The 22,696-nt window shown below is 38.9% G+C and overlaps 1 protein-coding gene across 1 annotated transcript in view; it reads left to right on the forward strand.

The window, feature by feature from the left end:
* Positions 1-22,696, forward strand: part of LOC115229931 (MICOS complex subunit Mic60) — a 28,394-nt gene that overhangs the window by 330 nt on the left and 5,368 nt on the right. Inside the window, exons 2-11 of the mRNA XM_029800195.2 lie at positions 3,639-3,727; positions 4,687-4,878; positions 5,339-5,399; positions 7,354-7,393; positions 8,174-8,368; positions 12,031-12,170; positions 14,193-14,290; positions 16,125-16,260; positions 19,843-19,969; positions 22,460-22,683. Coding sequence (XP_029656055.1) covers positions 3,639-3,727; positions 4,687-4,878; positions 5,339-5,399; positions 7,354-7,393; positions 8,174-8,368; positions 12,031-12,170; positions 14,193-14,290; positions 16,125-16,260; positions 19,843-19,969; positions 22,460-22,683 — 1,302 coding nt within the window. The remainder of the gene's footprint in view (positions 1-3,638; positions 3,728-4,686; positions 4,879-5,338; positions 5,400-7,353; positions 7,394-8,173; positions 8,369-12,030; positions 12,171-14,192; positions 14,291-16,124; positions 16,261-19,842; positions 19,970-22,459; positions 22,684-22,696) is intronic.

The following is a 22,696-nucleotide window of genomic DNA, read 5'->3' on the forward strand; positions in this document are numbered from 1 at the left end:
TATCTTTGCTTGCAATATTATTAAAAATTTAGATTAATTCAGACCTGAGCTCTTTTTAAAAAAAATTTCCTTTTTTGGCAGCAGTTAATTAAATAAATTATTAATTGACTTTTACTTTCTGACTATACTATTTTAGTCAATCGACTATATTTGTAATGATTACTTCGATAACAAATTATTTAGTTGCTATTCAAGAAAATCTTTGACATTTTACAGAACTTTAACTCATATAAAATAAATGTTAAGACTATATAAAACTATTTTCATTTTAACTTTGAAAATAGAATACAAGTTCACCGACCAATTGTTGCAAGGTGAAGCTTATGGGTAATAGATTTTGCCCCGTTTTATTAACGAAAAAAAAATGTTATAAAATCACATTAAGAACAAGACACGTTTATAAAAACAAAATTATAAAATATAAATATAAGTTTTTATATTCAACTGTTACAATTTTATATTCACCGACTCCCCCCAAAATCATACGTTTGTAAAAGCATGATGTTAAATATTTAAAAGCATGATGTTAAATATATTAACCATTTAATAAATAAATTCCATTAAAAATATTTAATAAATAGATCCCGTTAAAAATAAATCTATATAAAGGACATCAACCCTTGTCTCTTGCATGGCAAAATTCCCTTTCCTTGTTTGGTCTATGACAACTGTGATTATTTATTTATTTCCAATACATTAATGGGCTGTCTTCGGTAAGCATTTGCATATTTGTACTCTTACTCGTGGTATCCAAGATATATATTCCTTCCTCCCACCCCGAAATGTTTTGGTTTCGTTAATAGTCCTGCTGGTATATGTAGTGAAAACCAAAGACCGCCTAATAATGAGATTATGGTAAGGGGCTCACGTGTACTTTTAAAGGCTGTAGATTTGGTTGGTGTTTTTAGTAGGTCGATCGCGTTTTCCTGGTTGTTTTCTGGAAATGAATTTATATAATCCGGTGATTGAATTGACCTTAGTATTTTACTAGTATGAATTCATGACATTCCTGATATGATGTACTACTAGTTGTTAGAAACCACGCCTAAGATAATAGTTTCTAACATAGGCACAGAGCCAAAAGTATATTGAGAGGAGGGTGTTAGTCGTTTAACTCGAACCCGTTATTTGAGTGGTACTTCCCTTTATTTCCCCTGGAAAGATGAAAGGCTAAGTTGACCTTGGCAAAGTTTGAACTCAGAACGTAAATAGCCAAAACAACTACCACCAAGCATTTTGTCTAAAGCTCTTACGGCTTTGTCTATTCTCCACAAACCTTATAATGTCCCAAATTAGGACATACCGTTTAACATACTGAAGTACAAAATTGAAATATTGTTTGATATAACAAGGCGTTTTCACCTCTCTGTATCAGTCGTCATCGTTTAACGTCCGTCTTCCATGCTGGCATGGGTTGGACAGTTTTACAGGGGCTGGGCAAGCAGGAACCTGCACCAGACTTCTGTGCCTGTTTTGACACGGTTTTTATAGCTGGATACCCTTCGTAACACCAACCCACCCAGCAGAGTGGACAGAGTTCTTTTTACATGGTGCAAGCAGTAAAATGCCATCTCTGTTTATAGACTGGCTAGTAAAAGTGTAAGATTTATCAGTTTTGGCATTATTGTTTAAGCCATATCATGTCAAGACCAGGTTGCCCTGTTTCAGTAGTTTAACCATTTAGCATTTCAATTACTCTGTCAAATGTAATGCTTAAATATTCACATAGTTTTGGATTAATCATGCATTATCTCATTAGTTTCATGATTTCTATGATGTGATTGTTTATTTTTAGAATGACATTTTGAGTAGGTATAAGAGGCTGGATCTGGCCAGCATGAACATAAAATGAGTAGAATATTGGGGCCCAATATGACTGGTTAAATGCTGGAGGGTTATTTTAATTATAGATTCTTATCCCACATCGGAAAAGGAGATTGTTGGCACAAGGAAATGATTTAAAATAGAATACAAATGGGTGAAATTTCTTTTATAAAACCTCTTGAGGACAAGATAAACAAAAGCATATCTCTACTGTAAGCTATAGTTGTTCCCTAAAGTTGGTAGTTACTCTGGATTTCATAATATTAAATGGTTGATTGATATATATCTCTCTGATTAGGATCTTAGATGCTGAAATATAGATTTGTAACCATTTAAACTAAGGCATTTTGAATGAAGTGTCTTCTGCAGTGAATACGAAATCCTTATCCATGACTGTTTTGTCTCAGATGTACCAGTATTGATAACAAAAATTAGAATCCGAGGAAGAAAAAAAAAAGCACCAGTAAAAAAAAAAACAATTTTGTAAAATTAGTTTGCATGCTGTGAAATAAAGTGAGTTTATGGCCCAATGAAGGCCATAAAAGTTTGCTTATAGTCACAAAGTTATAATTTTTTTGCCATAGTCAGCAGCATAGCATTTATTCTAAGTGGCTTTGTTCAGAGACAGAGGTTTTTAAGTATTGATATTTTTTTATTTCAGTATGTCTTAATTGTGTTGTTGCTGTTGCTTGGTTATTAAAATCTGCAAGAACAGTGATAGGAATGCGTCTTCAGTTGTACAGGGCTCGTCCAGCAAAGACTGCATCGGAATAAGATCTTTTACTTGTTTCAGTCGTAGGACTGTGGCCTTGTGGGTCATAAACTCAAAGAGTTTAGTTGAACAAATTGATCCCAGTCCTTATTTTTTAAGTCTGGTACCTATTCTTTTGTCTTTTTTGCGTAACTGCTAAGTTAGAGGTATGTAAACAAACCAACGCCGCTTGTCAAGCATTGGTGGGTGAGTGGCAAGCACACACACACACATACATGTATGAAGATCATATAGTTATATATTTTTCATCATCATCATCATCACTATTTAACGTCCGCTTTCCATGGTAGCATGGGTTGGACGATTTTGACTGAGGGCTGGTGAACCAGATGGCTGCACCAGGATCCAATCTTGATTTGGGATAGTTTCTACAACTGGATGCCCTTCCTAACGCCAACCACTCCGAGAGTGTAGTGGGTGCTTTTTACATGCCACCAGCACATGGGGCAGTCAAGCGGTACTGGCAACGACCTAGCTCGAATCCTTTTACTCATGCCCCCAGCACAGGTGCCAGTAAGGCGACATCTACCAAATTCACTCACTAAGTCCAGGACTATAATAGAAGATAATTGCCCAGGGTGCTGTATAGTGGGACTGAACCTGAAACCATGCCGTCATCTATATATCTTTAGAATATTGAGAATTTTTGACTTACAAACCTTTTCTGCATTGGTATGTCATGAAAGTTTGGAGAATCTTATATGTTTTTGTTACATGGACAAGTTTCGTATTTCTGTTTCATAACTTAAAACCATGAGCACTTGTTTTTGTAAATTTTTGAATTTGATACAGTTTAACTTCTGGCCTTTGTAGGAATAACTGCATCTATTTATTAGCATGCTTTTTTCTGCTAGAAACACAGAAAAAAAATGCTAATTTTTCAAAAATGTTTATACCTTTCATTGTCCATTTGAAATTCAATTTTTTATCAGTTTCTTCATCTGTTTGTATTTCATATAACGTTTGTAGTATTCATTACTTAGCCAAATCTTTCATCTTATAGTAGGAAGTCTCTTTTATTTTTGTGTTATTTAAATTTCAGCGCTGTTGTGTTGCTAAGTACCAGCAGGCCTTAATACACTCAAGAAGAAAGCTGTCAACACAAGCTCCAGGTTCTGGATCCGCTTTGAAGTGAGTTCAGATTTCATCCTTTAAAATGGAATATTTTCAAATCAGTCATAATATAGTAATTATGTGCTGTATATTGAACTGTAATTAGTTTGAATATTTAAGTAGTTTTCTTCACAACCATATAGTTGGTAGAAACAAAATCTATGGCAGCCTGTGTGTGTGTGTGTTTTTGCATCTGTGTTGAAGAGAATAATGTTATAGCTTGCAACTAAACTACTCTCAGCTATATTTCTCTGTTAAGTAATAAATATATGAATAACATACTATAAATATTAGAGTAAATTCATTCAAGACTCATAAAGCATCAATCTTTTCCTTTTAATTCCATGTGTTTGATGTCTCACTTCACTACCATCTATTAATTTTATTCTGTCTTATTCTTTAAACTTTAGATATTTAAATCTTTCTGAAACTTCTTCCTCACGTACACTTCTAACTTTTGACTTGTAATAATTCAGTCTGATTATCAACCACCACCTGTGCTGGTGGCACGTAAAAAGCACCCACTACACTCACGGAGTGGTTGGTGTTAGGAAGGGCATCCGGCTGTAGAAACACTGCCAGATCAGACTGGAGACTGGTGCAGCCTCCTGGCTTCCCAGACCCCGGTCAAACCGTCCGTTAAACGATGATGATGATTAACTTTACTCATTTGCCATATATTCTAGTCTTTGACCAACCAGGTGAAGCCTCAGAAAATAATTTATCAATAGATGACAAATTCTGGCATGGTTAACTTTGTATATATTTGAAGGCCAACTTCTAATCAATCCGTCCTAGCTGAGATGTTTGTAAAACGCTGTAACTTCAAGTTATATTATTTTTTATTTATTTATCTACCAAAATTACTGTGCCATTTATTGTTAATTTTACATGAAGTTTCAGAGGTTTAAATTACTTTTTAAATAAAACCCTATCATTTTGCTTACCATAACACTTGTTTTTATTTCTTTTTACAGACTTGGTAAATGGATCTTAGGGACTGGCTTAACAGGTTTCACTGGTGTCGTTGGTTATGCTTGGTATGATCCTTCGGTGAAGAATGCTATTGAACAAAACATTCCCTATTCCAAAGAGGCCTTGAAACCAATCTTTGATGTGTTGCCTGAAAAAGTTACTCTTCCTACACTGCCTCCCCATATAAAGCAGTAGTGTGTATACTTATTGTTTCTTCTCCATTCTTTATTTTTTTGTTTATTAAATCTTTGTTTTTAATTAGTGTTATGTAATTGAGTACTGCATTGTTATTTTTGAATTGTGGTGAAACTATCAACTAAAATTTATGTTAAAAAATGTTCATAATTTCTGTAAATGTAATAAAAATTTGGTAATATTTGTTCACTTGTTTGTTGTTGTTGTTAGCTTGAGCTCTAGAGCAGTAATTCAACTAATTTATATCTACTGGCAACGAAAAGAAAAAATGTCTCATAAAAATGCTATTTAACTCTAGAGTCATTAGAATTGATGAGATGTAAATTTCTCTTAAGATAGGACGTCAATGTCTTTCAGATTTTCAAAATTGATGGGTGAACTAAGTGCCCTGTCCAGTACTATCAATATATATTTTATTATGGTTACAGCTTTGTTCATCTTCATATCTGAATTTTTTAGTTTGCCATGGTCAACAACAGAAGAACCGGCACCACAAGAAGCCCCAAAACCTGTGAAAAAGGTAAGGGTTTACTTATATTATTTTGTTTTTGTTTATCATTTTGCAGGCACCCTTAAAGTATCAAGAATGCAACATCTAGCTGTAGATAGCTCTTGAATTACAGTATTTACAAAATAAAGTGTTTCTTGTCCTGTTATTTTCAGAAGTGTTTAGTTAACTGCAAAGCAATTATGTATTCAGTGCTTTGGATCATTGTTTAGTGTCAAATCAGGTTTCTTTTTCTTTTTATGAGTAACCCTCTACAGCTTCCAAAAGCCAGTGTCAAATTATTGCTGTCAAATTAAGCTGATGTTTTGTTACCATCTTTGGTAGAGTTAATAACAGATACTTCAAGAACTCTCAGTTGTCACCATGAGAAATATTTTTATTTGTATCATCATTATTTAATGTCCATTTTTCCATGCTTGAGTGAATCAGACAGAATTTGTTGAGGCAGGTTTTTGGTGGTTGGTTGCCCTTCCTGTCACCAACTCTCACTTGTTTCCAAGCAAGGTGATATTTTCCCATAGCTACACATGTTTTTCACAGAAGACTGGAAATGAATAACCTTGCTTGTATGATAGTCATGCTCATTTACAACCCTCATGTGATATCTAGTCATGGGTACCCACAAACACATACACACATGGTTTCTTTCAGTTTCCATCTACCAAATCCACTCACAGGCTTTTCTATAATAGAAGACACTTGCTCAAGGTGCTGTGCAGTGGGATTCTTCTCAACCACACAGCTGTCATTGTGTATAGTGCCTAAACAAACTGAAAATTTTAATAGGTTCATTGAGAACTGAAATGTTGTCTAAGCCTAAATCTTCAAAGACATATAATTGAACAGTGTTTATTATAATCTCTCATCCACACTTTTAATAATAGTAAAATGTCATCTGATACTTTAAACATTACCCTTCTTAAGGAATTAAACATTTCATTAGATAACTTGTTTACAGCTCAGAATATACTTTTACTTGTTTCAGTCATTTGACTCTGGCCATGATGGAGCACCGCATTTAGTCAAGCAAGTCGACCCCAGGACTTATTTGTAAGCCTGGTACTTATTCTGTCGGTCTCTTTTGCCGAACCACAATGTTATGGGGACGTAAACACACCAGCATCGGTTGTCAAGCGATGTTGGGGGACATACACACACACATATACATATATTATATATATATATATATATATATATATATATATATATATTATATATATATATATTTATCATAAGATATATATATATATATACATATACATATATATGACGGGCTTCTTTCAGTTTCCGTGTACCAAATCCACTCACAAGGCTTTGGTTGGCCCGAGGCTATAGTAGAAAACACTTGCCCAAGGTGCCACGCAGTGGGACTGAACCTGGAACCATGTGGTTCGTAAGCAAGCTACTTACCACACAGCCACTCCTACACCTATGTTCAGAACTTTTGCAGAATCACACCAATTCATGTTTCCAAATATTTAGAATGGTTTTGGCTGGCTGTGTGGTAAGAAGCTTACTTCTCAGCCACATGTTTCTGTGTCCAGTTCCACTGCATGGCACTTTGGGCAAGTCATCATCATCATCATCATCCTTCTACTATAACCCTGGTCTGAACATAGTCTTGTGAGTGGATTTGGTAGATGGTAAATTGAAGTAAGCTCATCATATATATATGTGTGTGTATGTGTGCATCTCTTTGTATATGTCCCCGTAACTTAGTGGTTTGGCAAACGAGATTGTTAGAATAATTACCAGGCTTTAAAAAAAAAAGTACTGGGGTCTATTTGACTGAAAAACCCTTCAAGGCAGTGCCCCAGTATGGCCACAGTTCGATGATTGAAACAAGTAAAAGATAAATGTTGAAGCAGCTCTCCTGCAAAAATAACTGCTTTATATTTATTTATTCATTTAAAGTTCAGTGGAATATATGTTGGTTTTGAACTAGAGGCATTTTTTTCCCCTTCAGGTCCCTAAATTACCTGATCCTGAAGAAATAAAGAGAAAAGGTAAGTGCATTGATTTATTGATCTTAAGTAACCAATATGTTTAGCAATAGTTTGGAACATTTGGTAGAGCAACTGACAAAGTACCACGTAGTATTTAGTTATGTCTTATTATCTGAGTTCAAATACTGGCAGTTGGCTAACTGTTGTATTCCCAAAAGGCTGACAATGATTAATCATCATCATCATCATTTAACATCCTTTTTCCATGTTGGCACTTGTTAGATGGTTTGACTTGAGCTGGTAAGCTGGAGAGCCGTACCAGGGTCCAGTCCTCTATTTTAGCTTGGTTTCTACAGGTGGGTGCCCTTCCTAATGCCAACCACTCTACACAGTGTACTGGGTGTCTTTTACATGCCACCAGCAAGGAGGCCCTTTTATGTGTCACCAGCACTAGCTAAAAGACAGTTTACTTGTAAGCTCCGTGTATTGCTGAAGTATACCTTGGAGGACTTGAAGTCTTGTGGCTTGACTTAAGAATTCAGGCAAGAATGGGCAAGAATTAGTGCTTTAGCTGACCCTCCCCACATCATCATCATCGTTTAACGTTCGCTTTCCATGCTAGCATTGGTTGGACGATTTTGACTGAGGGCTGGCAAACTAGATGGCTCCATCAGGCTCCAATCTTGATTTGGCAGAGTTTCTACAGCTGGATGCCCTTCCTAACGCCATAATATTATTTAATATCTATTAATATTAACAATGAAACTAAATATTATTAGAATAGTAAAGATGTTAATCATTGATATATATTTATCAGTGTTGTATTCTCATGACTTTCAGAAGCTGCCGAGAAAAAGTTAGCAATGGCTAAAAAGGCCGAAGAAGAAAAGAGATTAGAAGCTGAAAAACTATCAAAGAAGAAGAAGACAGAGGCAGAAAAACACGAAGAAAAAACTTTGGAAACTGCCAGACAGAAAGCTGAAGTGGAACGTCAGTTGAAGGAGAAACAAGCTGTAGAGGCTGCAGAAAATGAAGGTACAGTTATTTTTCTCTTCCATATTTTTTTTCCCCGTAGCCGAATTGTTAACAATTACCAGAAACACATAACTATACGACCAAGGGACATAACTCATGCTATCTACGCTAAAAGCTTAGTGTCTCAGTACATGGTAGAATGAGATAAACCAACCCAATGTATTATAATACATATGCAGTGATCGGAACTCAGTCATCATCATCATTTAACGTCCGCTTTCCATGCTAGCATGGGTTGGACGGTTCAACTTGGGTCTGTGAAGCTGGAAGGCTGCATCAGGCCCAGTCTGATCTGGCAGTGTTTCTACGGCTGGATGCCCTTCCTAACGCCAACCACTCCGTGAGTGTAGTGGGTGCTTTTTACGTGCCACCCGCACAGGAGCCAGACGGAGCTGGCAAACAGCCACGGACGGATGGTGCTTTTTATGTGCCACCGGCACGGGGGCCAGGCAAGGCTGGCAACGGCCATGATCAGATGGTGCTTTTTACGTGCCACCGGCACGGGGGCCAGGTGATTATTTTAATTTGATCAGTAATTAATTTACCAAATATTTTCTAGCACTTTAGATAAATTTATTTTACTGTATCCTTGGGTTGATTAATAAATGTGCGTGCGTGTGTGTGTTTATTTGTGTGTATGGGGGTGTGTGTGGTTCCATAACTACAGATCTGTAAAATAAGTATGGGACTTGAATAAGTTCTAGGGTCGATAAGATTGACTAAAACGTTTGAAAGCAGTGCCTCCAGATGTTTGCAGCCTAATAACTAATACCAGTAAAAGAATAGATACATACACTTGTATATACATAAACATAAATACATGTACATTAGGTATATACTGTGAATATACACTCCATGTACATACTAGACTTCCCCATCCATGATACTGCTTGTATTACTGACAATAATTTACAGCTATCACATGATGTAAAGACAAGGTGACACAAACATATGCATACTCACACACGTACCGTAAATCCTCGAGTATAATCTGCATTTTTCCCCCAAAATTTAAAGGTCAAAATCCTTAATGCGGTTAACGAGGTTAAAAATGAAAAATATTTTCTAAGCAATGTCCGAGTCTCTATTTGCTGTCCGGCAATGTTTATTCAGATGCATTTTGTGAAGTCAGGCAGGAAAATACCTTAAGCTAAGCCTGAAAGCAATGAAGTCATAAAAGAAACATCCATAACTTGCAGTAAGCAACATTTATTAAACGTTATTACTATTATTTCTTTATTTTCTGCAAACAAAATGCACAAAAAAGCTACACGTTTGCATTATGTTATATATACAATAATAATAAAGGACATTACCGTGTACATTTTTACAAACCAAGGATGTAAAAATGACTTGACTCAAGTTAGAGAAGGTGTGTGTATTATACACAAGGTTTAGGTTTTTCAGAGCTACAGCCCCCTAAAGATCCCCTGCGTATTATACTCAAGGATTTACGGTATATACATGTATACATGCTTATGTACTGGTGCCATGTAAAAAGCACCTGCGCTGGTGCCTTGTAAAAAGCACCCACTACACTCTGTAAAGTAGTTGGTGTTAGGAAGGGCATCCAACTGTAGAAACTAGCCAAAACAGACAATTGGTGCCTGGTGCAGCGGTCTGGCTTGCCAGCTTCTGTCAAAATGTCCAACCCATGTCATTATAGAAGGCAGATGTTAAATGATGTTGATCATCATATTCATAGTCGTTTAACGTTCCTTTTCCATGCTCGCATGTGTTGGATGGTTTGACTGAGGACTAGCAAGCCGGGAGGCTGCACCAGTCTCCAATATGATTTGGCAAGGTTTCTACACATTGATGCCCTTCCTAACACCAACCACTTGGAGAATGTAGTGGGTGCTTTCTATGTGCCACCGGTATGGGTGCCAGTCAGGCGGCACTGGCACCAGTCACGCTTGAATGGTCTTTTTACATGCTACCGGCATGGGATACTTCTTTCAGTTTCTGCCTACCAAATCCACTTACTAGGCTTTGGTAAGTTTGGAGCTTTGGTAGAAGACACTTGTGCAATATATATGGATATATACACATGCATACAGCCATATGCACACACACACACACACACACACATGTAAGAGAGAACATGATGGAAGTCTGCTTATATCTGACAGACTAATGTCCTACATTTTAGAAAAGTTACAGTAGACGGGTGTATCTCTGTGTAAATGTTTGAAATATTTGACATTTTTTATTGTATACTCTCTACTCTATTTTAATATTTTTAGTCTATAATTGCTTATATTTTCATCATTATTTTTGGTTAACATTTGGCCAACCAAAGTCTTGTGAGTGGATTTGGTAGATGGAAGTTGATGATTGTTTGTGTTTCCCTGTTTTGATAGCAGTTGTGAATGTGTGTCACTGTTATACAAGCTGTATTTATTTTCAGTATTCTGCACAACATGTCTAGACATGGGGGAAATATTACCTTGCTTAGGAACAGGTGTGGGTTGGCAACAGGAAGGGCATCTGGCTATAGAAAATTTGTGTAGGCATGGGAAAATGAACACTAAAATGAATTTTTATTCTTTTACTTGTTTCAGTCATTTGACTGTGGCCATGCTGGAGCACTGCTTTTAGTCGAACAACATGACTCCAGGACTCATTCTTTGTAAGCCTAGGTCTCTTTTGCCAAACCACTAAGTTATGGGGACATGAACACACCAACATCGGTTGTCACGTGATGTTGGGGGAACAACATAGACACATAGGGGTTGATAAAATCAGTACTATTTGGGTACCCCCTCCCCTGAAATTACTGGCCTTATGCCAAAATTTGAAATCATTATTATTGTTATTATTCAAATTGATAACAGGGCAGCAAGCTGGCAGAATCATTAGCATGCGGGGCAAATGCTTAGCGATATTTTGTCTGTCACGATGTTCTGAGTTCAAATTCCTCTGAGGTCAACTTTGCTTTTCATTCTTTTGGGATCAATTAAACAAGTATCTATTACGCATTTAGGTTTGGTGTAATCGACTTAACCCCTTCCCCCAAATTTGAACCCTTGTGCTTCCAGTAGAAAGAATTATTAAGGTTGGTATCTGTGTCTCAGGTAGTAGAATACAGCACTAAGTACATTACTGTATTTGTTTTAATCTCCCTTAATCTCTATATGATCTCATGTCAAATCATCATAATCTACTTTTTCATGCTTGCATGGGTCAGGTGGAGTTTATTGAAATAGATTTTCTATGGCTGAATGCCCTTCCTGTCATCAACCCTAATATCTTCCCATGGCCTGACATGTTTTTACAGAATATGGAAAATGAACGACATCCATTTACATATATATATATATATATATATATACGTGCAGGTGGCACGTAAAAAGCACCTACTACACTCACGGAGTGGTTGGCGTTAGGAAGGGCATCCAGCTGTAGAAACATTGCCAGATAAGACTGGAGCCTGGTGCAGCCTTCTGGCTTCCCAGATCCCCGGTCGAACCGTCCAACCCATGCTAGCATGGAGAACGGACGTTAAACGATGATGATGATGATATATATATATATATATATATATATATACATGTATTCTGGATGGTATTAAATCCATTGTATTCCTCTCCTTCAAATTCATGGTTTTGCACCACTGTAACAGCCTATCATTATATAATTCCATTTCTTTTTTTCCTCAGCTCTTGTACTCATAGTTACCACGGCAATGAAGAATGCTAAGGAGGCAGCAGCCAGAGCAAATGAATCTATGGGAAAAAGAGTGGAAGCAGTAAAGCAACATGCCAAATTCCTCAAGAATGCAATGGAGGATGCTTCAGCAGTATGCTAACCAGTTTTTTATTTAAATTCTTCCAACTCATCATGTCTACCATTGGCTTTTTATTAATGCTTGTCACTTCTTCCATTAATTAGCTTTTCTCTTAATTTCATCTTTCTTGCTTTATTGTTTTTTTTTCTTTTAATTTCTTTCCATTTTTCTTTTTTACTTTTCTTTTGCTGTCTTTTCCTTCTTTCCTTTTTCTTTCCATACCATTTCCTTACTTATTCATGTTTTCTCCAATAATTTAAACTAAAATTATTCACATTAACTTCATGTTTAATTATCTCAATCCCCCAGTCTTGTAAATATTAAAAAAGCACTGGTGATGTATACAGCTATGTAAAAACACTGGTGATGGTGCCAAGTAAGAAGCACCCAGTAAATATTCTGTAAAAACATATCAGGCCATGGGAAAATATTGTCTTGCTTGGAAACAGGTAAGGGTTGATGACACGAAGGGCATTCGGCCATAGAAAATCTATCTCAATAAAATCCACTTGACCCATGCAAGCATGAAAAAATAGATGATGATTTGACATCAGAATATATAGAACTCAGTAAAGTGGTTGGCATTAGGGAGGGCATCCAGCCATAGTAAACATGCCAGAGCAAACACTGGTTTGGCCCCTGACCTTACCAGCTCCTGTCAAACCATCCAACCAATGCCAGCATGGGAAAATGGATGTTAAATGATGTGAATGATGGTTAGTTGTAAGTTACTTCTAATAAGATATTTGCAGTTATATTGAGTACATATTTTATAGTGTATTAATAATTAATTTTCTTTTTCTTTTTTTTTTTTTCAATTATTTAAGGTAGACTAGGAGATTTATGTCGGGGGTTGAATACATCTCCACCTACTCTCTTCATTTTGTAAGCTCTCACCTACATTTGAGTATCAATATTTTGGAATTCTAAGGCAGCGAGCTGGCAGAAACGTTAGTACACAGTGAAATGCTTAGCGGTATTTCGCCTATCTTTACATTCTGAGTTCAAATTCTGCCAGGGTCGATTTTGCCTTTCATCCTTTCGTGCTCGATAAATTAAGTACCAGTTGCGTACTGAGGTCGATCTAATCGACTGGCCCCCTCCCCAAACATTTTGGACCTCAATTCTGTAAGGTGGCAAGCTGGCAGAATTGTTAGCATACCAAGCAAAATGCCTAGCAGTATTTCATCCAACTTCACATTCTGAGTTCAAATTCTGTGGAGGCTGACTTTGCTTTTCATCCTTTGGGGGAGGTGAGTCAATAAAATTAGTACCGGTTGAACACTGGGGTTGATGTAATAGACTTACACCTGCCTCTGGAATTGCTGGCCTTGTGTTAAAATTTGAAATCAATATTTTGAAATTCTCTTAAAGTAGTATTATCTTCATCAGGTATAGCAATATCAATCGATTTAAATTGAATTTGAGTCACTATATTTCATTTCATTGTGCACCAAATTCTCAAGTCATATCTATAAAGTGTTCATACTGGATTATGCCAGCATGGAAAACCATCGTTAAATGATGATGATTATTATTATTATTATTATGGCAGTATGACAGAAAATTGGAAAGTTACTTTATCAGCTTATTTTCATTTCTGGTTGTAGCTAGCTTAGTTGATTAATATCTAGGATGAATTTCAATATGTATCTCCTTCTTAAAAGTCCTTAATATATTTTATGGAAGCCAGTGCCGCCTCGACTGGCTTCCATAAAATACACCAATCCGACCGTGGCCGATGCCAGCCTCGCCTGGCACCAGTGCAGGTGGCACGTAAAAAGCACCCACTACACTCACGGAGTGGTTGGCGTTAGGAAGGGCATCCAGCTGTAGAAACGTTGCCAGATAAGACCGGAGCCTGGTGCAGCCTTCTGGCTTCCCAGATCCCCGGTCGAACCGTCCAACCCATGCTAGCATGGAGAACGGACGTTAAACGATGATGATGATGATGATATTGGGAATAATGTGTGTTGAAAAAATATGAAAGAGGCTAAGCAGTTTAATTTTTGTACTATTTTTTTGCTTGTAAAGGTTTTGGAGAAAGACAGTCAGTGGCAAGCTGTAGCCAGTGCATATGAGATACGTCAAGCTGTCACAAATGAATGTGATAAGAAGGTGATGAATGCCAGGTAAATGTCATTGTTTTATGTTTCAAAACTTCTACAGTAGTCATGTTAGTGCAGAGGTAAGAGTGTTCAATCTAATGCATAAGTGTAATGAGCTCAAAATCTGTAGCTCTGTGGCTCAAATCATGCAAAAATTGACTTAACTTTTCCTCTTTCTTAGGTTCATGTGATTACACACACACACACATGAGAGAGAGAAAGGCTTCTTTCAGTCTCCATCTACTAAATGTACTCACAAGGCAGTAAAGAATGCAAGAGAAATACCTAGCCAAAGATAAACCTCTGTACCTGGCTTTTGTTGACACGGAGAAAACCTTTGACAGGGTCCCCCCTATCCCTTATCTGGTGGTCAATGTGGAAACTAGGTATAGATGAGTGGTTAGTGAGAGCTGTACAAGCCCTGTACAGGGATGCTGTCAATAAGGCGAGGCAGTGAAGAATGTTGTGAAGAGAAAAGGGAGGAGATGCTGGGTCATCTGCTGAGGAGAGAATGACATAAGTTGTTGTTTGAAGTAACAGTTTGTGTGGATCATATGTTTGTGTACAAACTGTCAATATAGTCTCTGGTTAACGAACGAACAGTTAGATCTAGAAGTGAAATCACTTCAAAAGAATAAATCATGCTTCCATTCTTGATGGTTTGGTGGTAGGAAGCGTATATATCAACAGTGGTAAAACTCCAATTTGTGAGTTGTATGCAACTCTCAAAGCTGATATCTGCAGCTCCTGAGATTTACATCCTACCAGCTGGATTTTGAAGTATTAACTGAAAAAAAATGAAAATTCAGTAAGTCTTCAATATGCAGAGATAAATCAATTCAGCTTGGTCAATAAAACTATGTAAGAGTGTATTTTCTTGTTTTAAATATGATTTTACATATATGTGGCACATAAAAGAGCACCACCCGTGGCACATAAAAGGGCACCATTTGAGCGTGATCATTACCAATGTCGCTTCACTGGCACGTGTAAAAAGATTCGAGTGAGGTTGTTGCCAGTGCCGTCTGACTGGCCCCCGTGCTGGTGGCATGTAAAAAGCACACACTACACTCTCAGAGTGGTTGGCGTTAGGAAGGGCATGGAAAGCAGATGTTAAACGATGATGTAACTTTTGAAATAAAATGAAACAAAAAAAAACATAGGCACAGGTGTGGCTGTTTGGTAAGAAGCTAGCTGGCAGAAACGTTAGCACGCCGGGCGAAATGCTTAGCAGTATTTCGTTTGCTGTTACGTTTTGAGTTCAAATTCCGCCGAGGTCGACTTTGCCTTTCATCCTTTCAGGGTCGATAAATTAAGTACCAGTTACGCACTGGGGTCGATGTAATCAACTTAATCCCTTTGTCTGTCCTTGTTTGTCCCCTCTATGTTTAGCCCCTAGTGGGCAATAAAGAAATAAGAAGTTAGCTTCCCAACCACATGGTTCTGGCTTCAGTCCCACTGTGTGGCACCATAGGTAAGTGTTTTCTCCTTGGGCTGACCAAAGCCTTGTGACTGGATTTGGTAGATGGAAACTGAAAGAAGCCCTTTCATATATCTATGTGTGTGTGTGTCTGCTTGACCCCCACCATCACTCAGGTCCCTATGACATAGCAGTTCGACAAAAGAGACTGATAGAAAAGGATCAAGCTTTAAAGGAAAAGAACTGGGGTTGACTCATTTGATTAAAAATTCTTCTAGGTGGTGCTCCAGAATGGTTGCAGTCTCACAACTGAAACAAGTTAATGATAAAAGATATATGTGACTAAATAACTGTGTTATCATTTCCAATACACAGCAGTGTCTTTAATAGAGAATTTTGACTGATGTCTTCTTGAATATTTTTCACTTTAAATTTCAGATTACAATTAGAAAAACTTCGTAAAACATTAGATGATGGTTTTGGTAACACTGCTACCAAACACAATGCACTATTGATTGATGGACAGGAGTTATTTAATAATATTTCACACAGCTTGAATATATCTTCAAGTGAGGTAAGATCCGCTTTCTTTTTTTCTATTCATTTCTCTTTTTCTGTCATCATCATCATCATACGTCTGTTTTCCATGCCGAAGTGGTTCCAACAAAAAATTAAAACTGGCTCATAGTTTTGGTTCAATGGGAGTTTTCTTCTACACTACACAGATTGATCAGTCGTCAGGCATGTGGGAAACAGAACTGTGCAGTAGGAAAACAGATGTTTGTTTCTAATTTCTATTTTCTATGCTTGCATGGATTGGTTGGAAACCATTGAGGCAGATTTTCTATGGCTGGACGCCCTTGACAAGAACCCTTACCTGTTTCCAAACACACATTTCCATACGTATATACATATACATCATGATGATATACATATATATATATACAATTGAAGTCGAAATCAAATTCGATGACTGGCATCTGTGCTAATGGAGCGCTAAGAGAACCATATGAGTGAGATCGGGGCCAGAGCAACAAGCTGACCTCCGAGCTGATGGCACGTTAAAATTACTATTCGAGTGTGATCGTTACCTGCATTGCCTACTAGCACTTGTGCTGGTGGCACGTGAAAAAACATTCGAGCGAGGTCATTGCCGGTGCCGCTGGACTGGCTATTGTGCAGGTGGCACATAAAAAGCACCGTTTGAGCTTGGCCGTTGCCAGTACCGCCTGACTGGCCCTTGTACCAGTGGCACGTAAAAGCATCCACTACACTCTCGGAATGGTTGGCGTTAGGAAGGGCATCCAGCTGTAGAAACTCTGCCTGATCAGATTGGAATCTGGTGCAGCCATCTGGTTCGCCAGACCTCAGTCAAATTGTCCAACCCATGCTAGCATGGGAAACGGGCGTTAAACGACGATGATGATATATTTTTTTATTCATATATATATACACACACAGTGTGTGGGAGAGAATCATGATGTCATAGGAGAGAAATGTGTCTGCATGGATGATGGCTCACTTGCATTTAATGAAGCTGCTAAGAGAGAGGCTTGGAGACGCCACTATGAAAGGTTGCTAAATGAAGAGAATGAATAGGTGAAAGAGAGTCTGCCAAATGTCGACCCAACAAAGGGACCAGCTATCTGAATTGACAGTATCTTGATAGATAAAGCAATTAAAGGTATGAAGACAAGGAAAGCCCACAGTCCATCAAGAATCACCACAAAGATGCTTAAAATTTCTGGTGGTGTCGGCTATAGTCTAGTCACCTGAATGAGTCATACCCAATGACTAGTGTAGTAGCACCATAGTCAACTACTACAAAGGTAAAGGAGATGCATTAGATGCAAATACTTACAGAGGTATCAAGTTGTTGGATCAGGTAATGAAAGTCACGTAGAAGGTCATAGCTCAACTAATTAGAGAGAGAGTTAGTTTGGATGAGATGCAGTTTGGGTTTGTGCCAGGGAATACCACCACCGATGCTATATTTCTGGTAAGACAGCTGCAAGAGAAATACCTAGCCAAAGATAAACCTCTGTACCTGGCTTTTGTTGACATGGAGAAAACCTTTGACAGGGTCCCCCCGATCCCTTATCTGGTGGTCAATGCGGAAACTAGGGATAGATGAGTTGTTAGTGAGAGCTGTACAAGTCCTGTACAGGGATGCTGTCAATAAAGTGAGGATTGGTAACAAGTATAGTGGAGAATTCTAAGTAGGGTTAGGGGTCTACTAAGGATCAGTCCTCAGCCGCCTCTTATTCATCAGTGCTCCAGGCAATAATGGAGGAATTTAAGGCAGGATGCACCTGGGAGCTTCTCTATGCTGATAACCTTGCTCTAACAGCTGAGTCATTATCAGAACTAGAGAAGTTTCAGGTGTGGAAGCAAGGTCTAGAATCAAAGGGCCTTAGAGTCAATCTAGCAAAAACCAGTCTTAAGAAGTAGGAAGGCAGACAAATCACAAATCCCTTCAGGTAGATGGCCCTGCTCAATCTGTAGTAAAGGCGTAGGTAGAAACTGAATAAGATGTACCCGGTGTAAGCTATGGACACATAAGAGGTGCAGCAATATCAAAGGAAGGCTAACTGGGAAGATAGTTTTTGTGTGGGGCAATAAACACTGAAAATGTGCAGAAAACAGCTTCTGTCACGTGCCAGGGGAAAAAACTATAAGTAGTTGATAGCTTCCGTTATCTAGATGACCAAGTCAGTAGCTGGGGAGGGTGTGCTGAAAGTGTAGCTGCTAGAATAAGAATAGCCTGGGAAAAGTTCAGAGAGCTCTTACCTCTGCTGGTGACAAAGTGCCTCTTGCTCAGAGTAAAAGGTAGAATGTATGATGCATGTTTACAAACAGCCATGCTACATGGCAGTGAAAAATGGGCCGTGACTGCTGAAGACATGCGTAAGCTCACAAGGAATGAAGCTAGTATGCTCTGCTGGATGTGTAATGTCAGTGTGCATATATAACAGAGTGTTAGAGAAAAGTTGGACATAAACGTTAAATGTGGTGTGCAAGAGAGACAACTGTGCTGGTATGGTCATGTGTTAAGTATGGATGAGGACAGCTCTGTGAAGAAGTGTCACCTTAGCAGTAGAGGGAATCTGTGGAAGAGATAGACCCAGGAAGACCTGGGATGAGGTGGTGAACCACGACCTTTGAACATTGGGCCTCACAGAGGTGATGGCGAGTGACTGAGACCTTTAGAGATATGCTGTGCTTGATAAGACCCGGCAATCCAAGTGAGAACATAACTGTGGCCTATGCCACAGCGTAACTGGCCCATTTAAGAGTACCCTTCAATCATTGAGCAATAAACTGTGCTTGCTGACTGGCACCCGTGCCGGTGGCATGTAAAAAGCACCATTTGAGCATGGTCAATGCCATTACCACCTGACTGGCTCCCATGCTGGTGGCATGTAAAAAGCACCATTCGAGCCTGATCAACGCCAGTTCCAGCTGACTGGCCCCGTGCCTGTGGCATGTAAAAAGGACTATTCGAGTGTGGTTGTTGCCAGTTCCGCATGACTGGCTCCCGTGCTAGTGGCATGTAAAAAGTACCATTCAAGCAAGGTCGTTGCCAGTGCCGCCTGACTGGTTCCCGTGCCAGTGACATGTAAAAAGCACCGTTCAAGTGTGGTCAATGCCAGTACTGCTTAATAGGCCCTCATGCTGGTGGCACATAAAAAGCACCCACTACACTGTCAGAGTGGTTGGTGTTAGGAAGGCATCCAGCTGTAGAAACCATGCCAGATCAGATTGGAGCCTGGTACAGCCTTCTGGCTTGCCAGTCGTCAGTCAAATCATCCTACCCATGCCAGCATGGAAAACGGATGTTAAATGACAATGATGATGATTTATATATATATATATATATATATATATATATATATTATGTACACACACACATATATATATATGGATGATAGGTGGGCTTCTTTTAGTTTTTTCTACCACATCCACTCACAAGGCTTAGGTCAGCCCAGGTTATAGTAGAAGATATTTGCACAAGGTGTCACACAATAGGATTGAACCTAGAACCAACTGGCTGGCAAGTAACCACACAGCTACATCTATGCTCAGGTTTTCTTATATTTGAATTTATTTAGCAGTTACATCCCTAATTTTTTTTTTTTTCATTCATATCTGACAGGTATCTAGAGCAGAAAGTGAAGGCAAAATGGCTGAGAAGTATAAACATCTTGTGGATCAAAGCCGGGAGAAATTTCGAAGAGAGCTCGAAAGTATTGTGCCTAGTATAAAACTCGGTGATAGACAAAGTAAGTATCCACATCACATATTTCCATTTGGTAAGGCATATCTAAGTGATTAAGAAGTTCTCATGAGCTTACACATTTCATCCTACTGCTTGGCCTCTTGAGGCAAGTGTCTTATACCATAGCATTGGTACTGTGGTTGTACCAAGCCTTGTTAGTCAAATATAGTATAGTAAAACTGTAAGAAGGTGACAAATAAGAGGATCTTCTTTGTGACCCCACCACACACATACATGCTTTTTTGTATATGTGTGTGTGTGTGTGTGTATATGATCTTAAGATGCTGTTCCTTATGAAGGAGGTGACAAAGGACCGAGTTATCTAGTGCCTTGTTGTACTCAAGAAGACCCATCCACCACAGCAGAATTGGTATCATAAAACCACCTTAGTAATACTTACCTCTATCCCCTCTGCCCATCAACTTTCTCCCTCCTTGACAATATCATCCCCTAACACCTGTCATTTCCTCTATTGCCTGAGAGCAGAATAAGCACATACTACATTGCTTGGCTTTCTTGGTTACTCTTTCCTCTTCCTCCCCAGTTACCTCCCCCTACTGTCTCCAACATTCACATTCTTTCCGCATTTTTTCTTCCCATTTTGTGCTGCTCTCCATCATCAACACCTTGCTTCCTGCTATCACCCTCAGTGCCCTCACATATATACTGTAACTCATCTATATCTCTCCATCATTTGCTACAGTCACCTACCTCATCCTGCCCATTTACCTAACCCAGTCCTCTATATCATCACATCTATTCTCACTATCCCAATGTCCCTCAAGGGCACATCCCAACACATCTTCGCTATCATCTCTCTCACTATCACTCTCTTTATCTTACTCTCCAACTCACTCTCCTTTGTTTTCCAACTGGAGTATCTATGCATCTACTCTACAGCAAGACACCCATATCTATCCCTTCTATACTTTAAATCTCTCAACTGGCACAAATCCACGTTCCCTCTATACCACTCCCACTTCTCCCACTCCCAGTTGAAGGGTTTTTGTGTTGCAAGGTACTTGATGACCCTGTTGGTGCTGGTGCAACATAAAAGGCAGTAGAGCTGTTGCCATGTAAAAGGTATTAGTGCTGGTGCCATGTAAAAATTTCTGGTGATGGTACTGTATGAAAAACACTGACAATGGTGCTACATGAAAAGCACTGGTGCTGGTGCCACATAAAAAGCACCCAGTACATTCTGTAAAGTGGTTGGCATTGGGAAGGGCATCCAGCTGTGGAAACCATGCCAAAACAGAGAGTGGAACCTGGTGTTGCTCTCAGTCTTGCCAGCTCATGCCAAACTGTCCCATACCTATTTCTTTACTACCCACAAGGGGTCGAACACAGAGAGGACAGACAAACGGATTAAGTCGATTATATTGACCCCAGTGCGTAACTGGTACTTATTTAATCGACCCCGAAAGGATGAAAGGCAAAGTCGACCTCAGCGGAATTTGAACTCAGAACTTAGTGGCAGACGAAATACTGCTAAGCATTTTGCCCGGCGTGCTAACAATTCTGTCCCATACCAGTGAGAAAATGAATGTTAAATGATGATGATGATTACGTTATATATCATTGTCATTATATTTTAATGTTCATTTTACATGCTGTTGGATGGTTTGACAGAGTCCAGCTGGTCTAAAGACTGCATTGTGTCCCAGTGTCTCCTTTGGCATGGTTTCTATAGTTGGACACCTTTCCTAATGTCAACCAATTTACTGAGTGTACTGAGCGCTTGCTGTGCCACTTGCAAAACTAAGATCTTCTAATGAGTAGGGCTACATCAGAGTTAGTGGTAGCTTTAGGCTAGGAGATGGGAGTTCAAAATGTGAAAGAGAGTCAGAACAGAGGAGTTACATAGCTACCCACATAAAAGCGTGGGTTGGGAGTAGTTAGGGTGGTGCTGGAAAGAGAGATAAGCTAATGATGATGAAATATCAGAGTGGACCTTGAGGGTAGGTGTATAGAAGTGGATGCTAACAGAAGACTGCAAGAATGTATGGGTAGTGAGGGATGGTTAGAGATGAGGAATGGGTGAGGGGGAAAATATAATGAAAGGGCGGCGAGCTGGCAGAGACGTTAGCACGCCGGGCAGTATTTCGTCTGTCGCTATGTTCTAAGTTCAAATTCCGCCGAGGTCGACTTTGCCTTTCATCCTTTCGGGGTCGATAAATAAAGTACCAGTTTCGCACTGGGGTCGATGTAATCGACTTAATCCCTTTGTCTGTCCTTGTTTGTCCCCTCTAAGTTTAGCCCCTTGTGGGCAGTAAAGAAATAAATATAATGAAAATTAAGCATTGAGGGGAGGTAGGGAGGAGTAAGTGATGTGTTTAGAGATAGGGAATGGTTAAGGGGTGGATGGAGTGGAGGAGTGATTGATGAAGGTGGCAGGGCAGTAAGCTAGTAATCCCAAATAACTCTTGATCACTTTACTACTTCATCTGGGTGCTGTTTTGAGTTGAAAACCTTCTCTATTGATTACTTCTAGGTAAAAAGATGTCTGAAGAGGACCTAAACTCATTGATTGTTCATGCCCACACTCGCATTGATCAGTTACAGAAACAGCTTGCTAAACAGGTTGCCTTGGAGCAGGAAAGGTTCCAAGAAGCAGTGCGTGAACAACGGGCAGATGATGCCAAAAGAGCTGATGTAAAACTGAATGAAGAGTTAGACTTTGCGAAGAAACAATTTGAAATTGAAAAAGAAAAATTAGTAAGTATCCATT

This window comes from Octopus sinensis, linkage group LG2, assembly GCF_006345805.1.
Source record: "Octopus sinensis linkage group LG2, ASM634580v1, whole genome shotgun sequence".
Classification (NCBI taxonomy): Eukaryota; Metazoa; Mollusca; class Cephalopoda; order Octopoda; family Octopodidae; genus Octopus; species Octopus sinensis.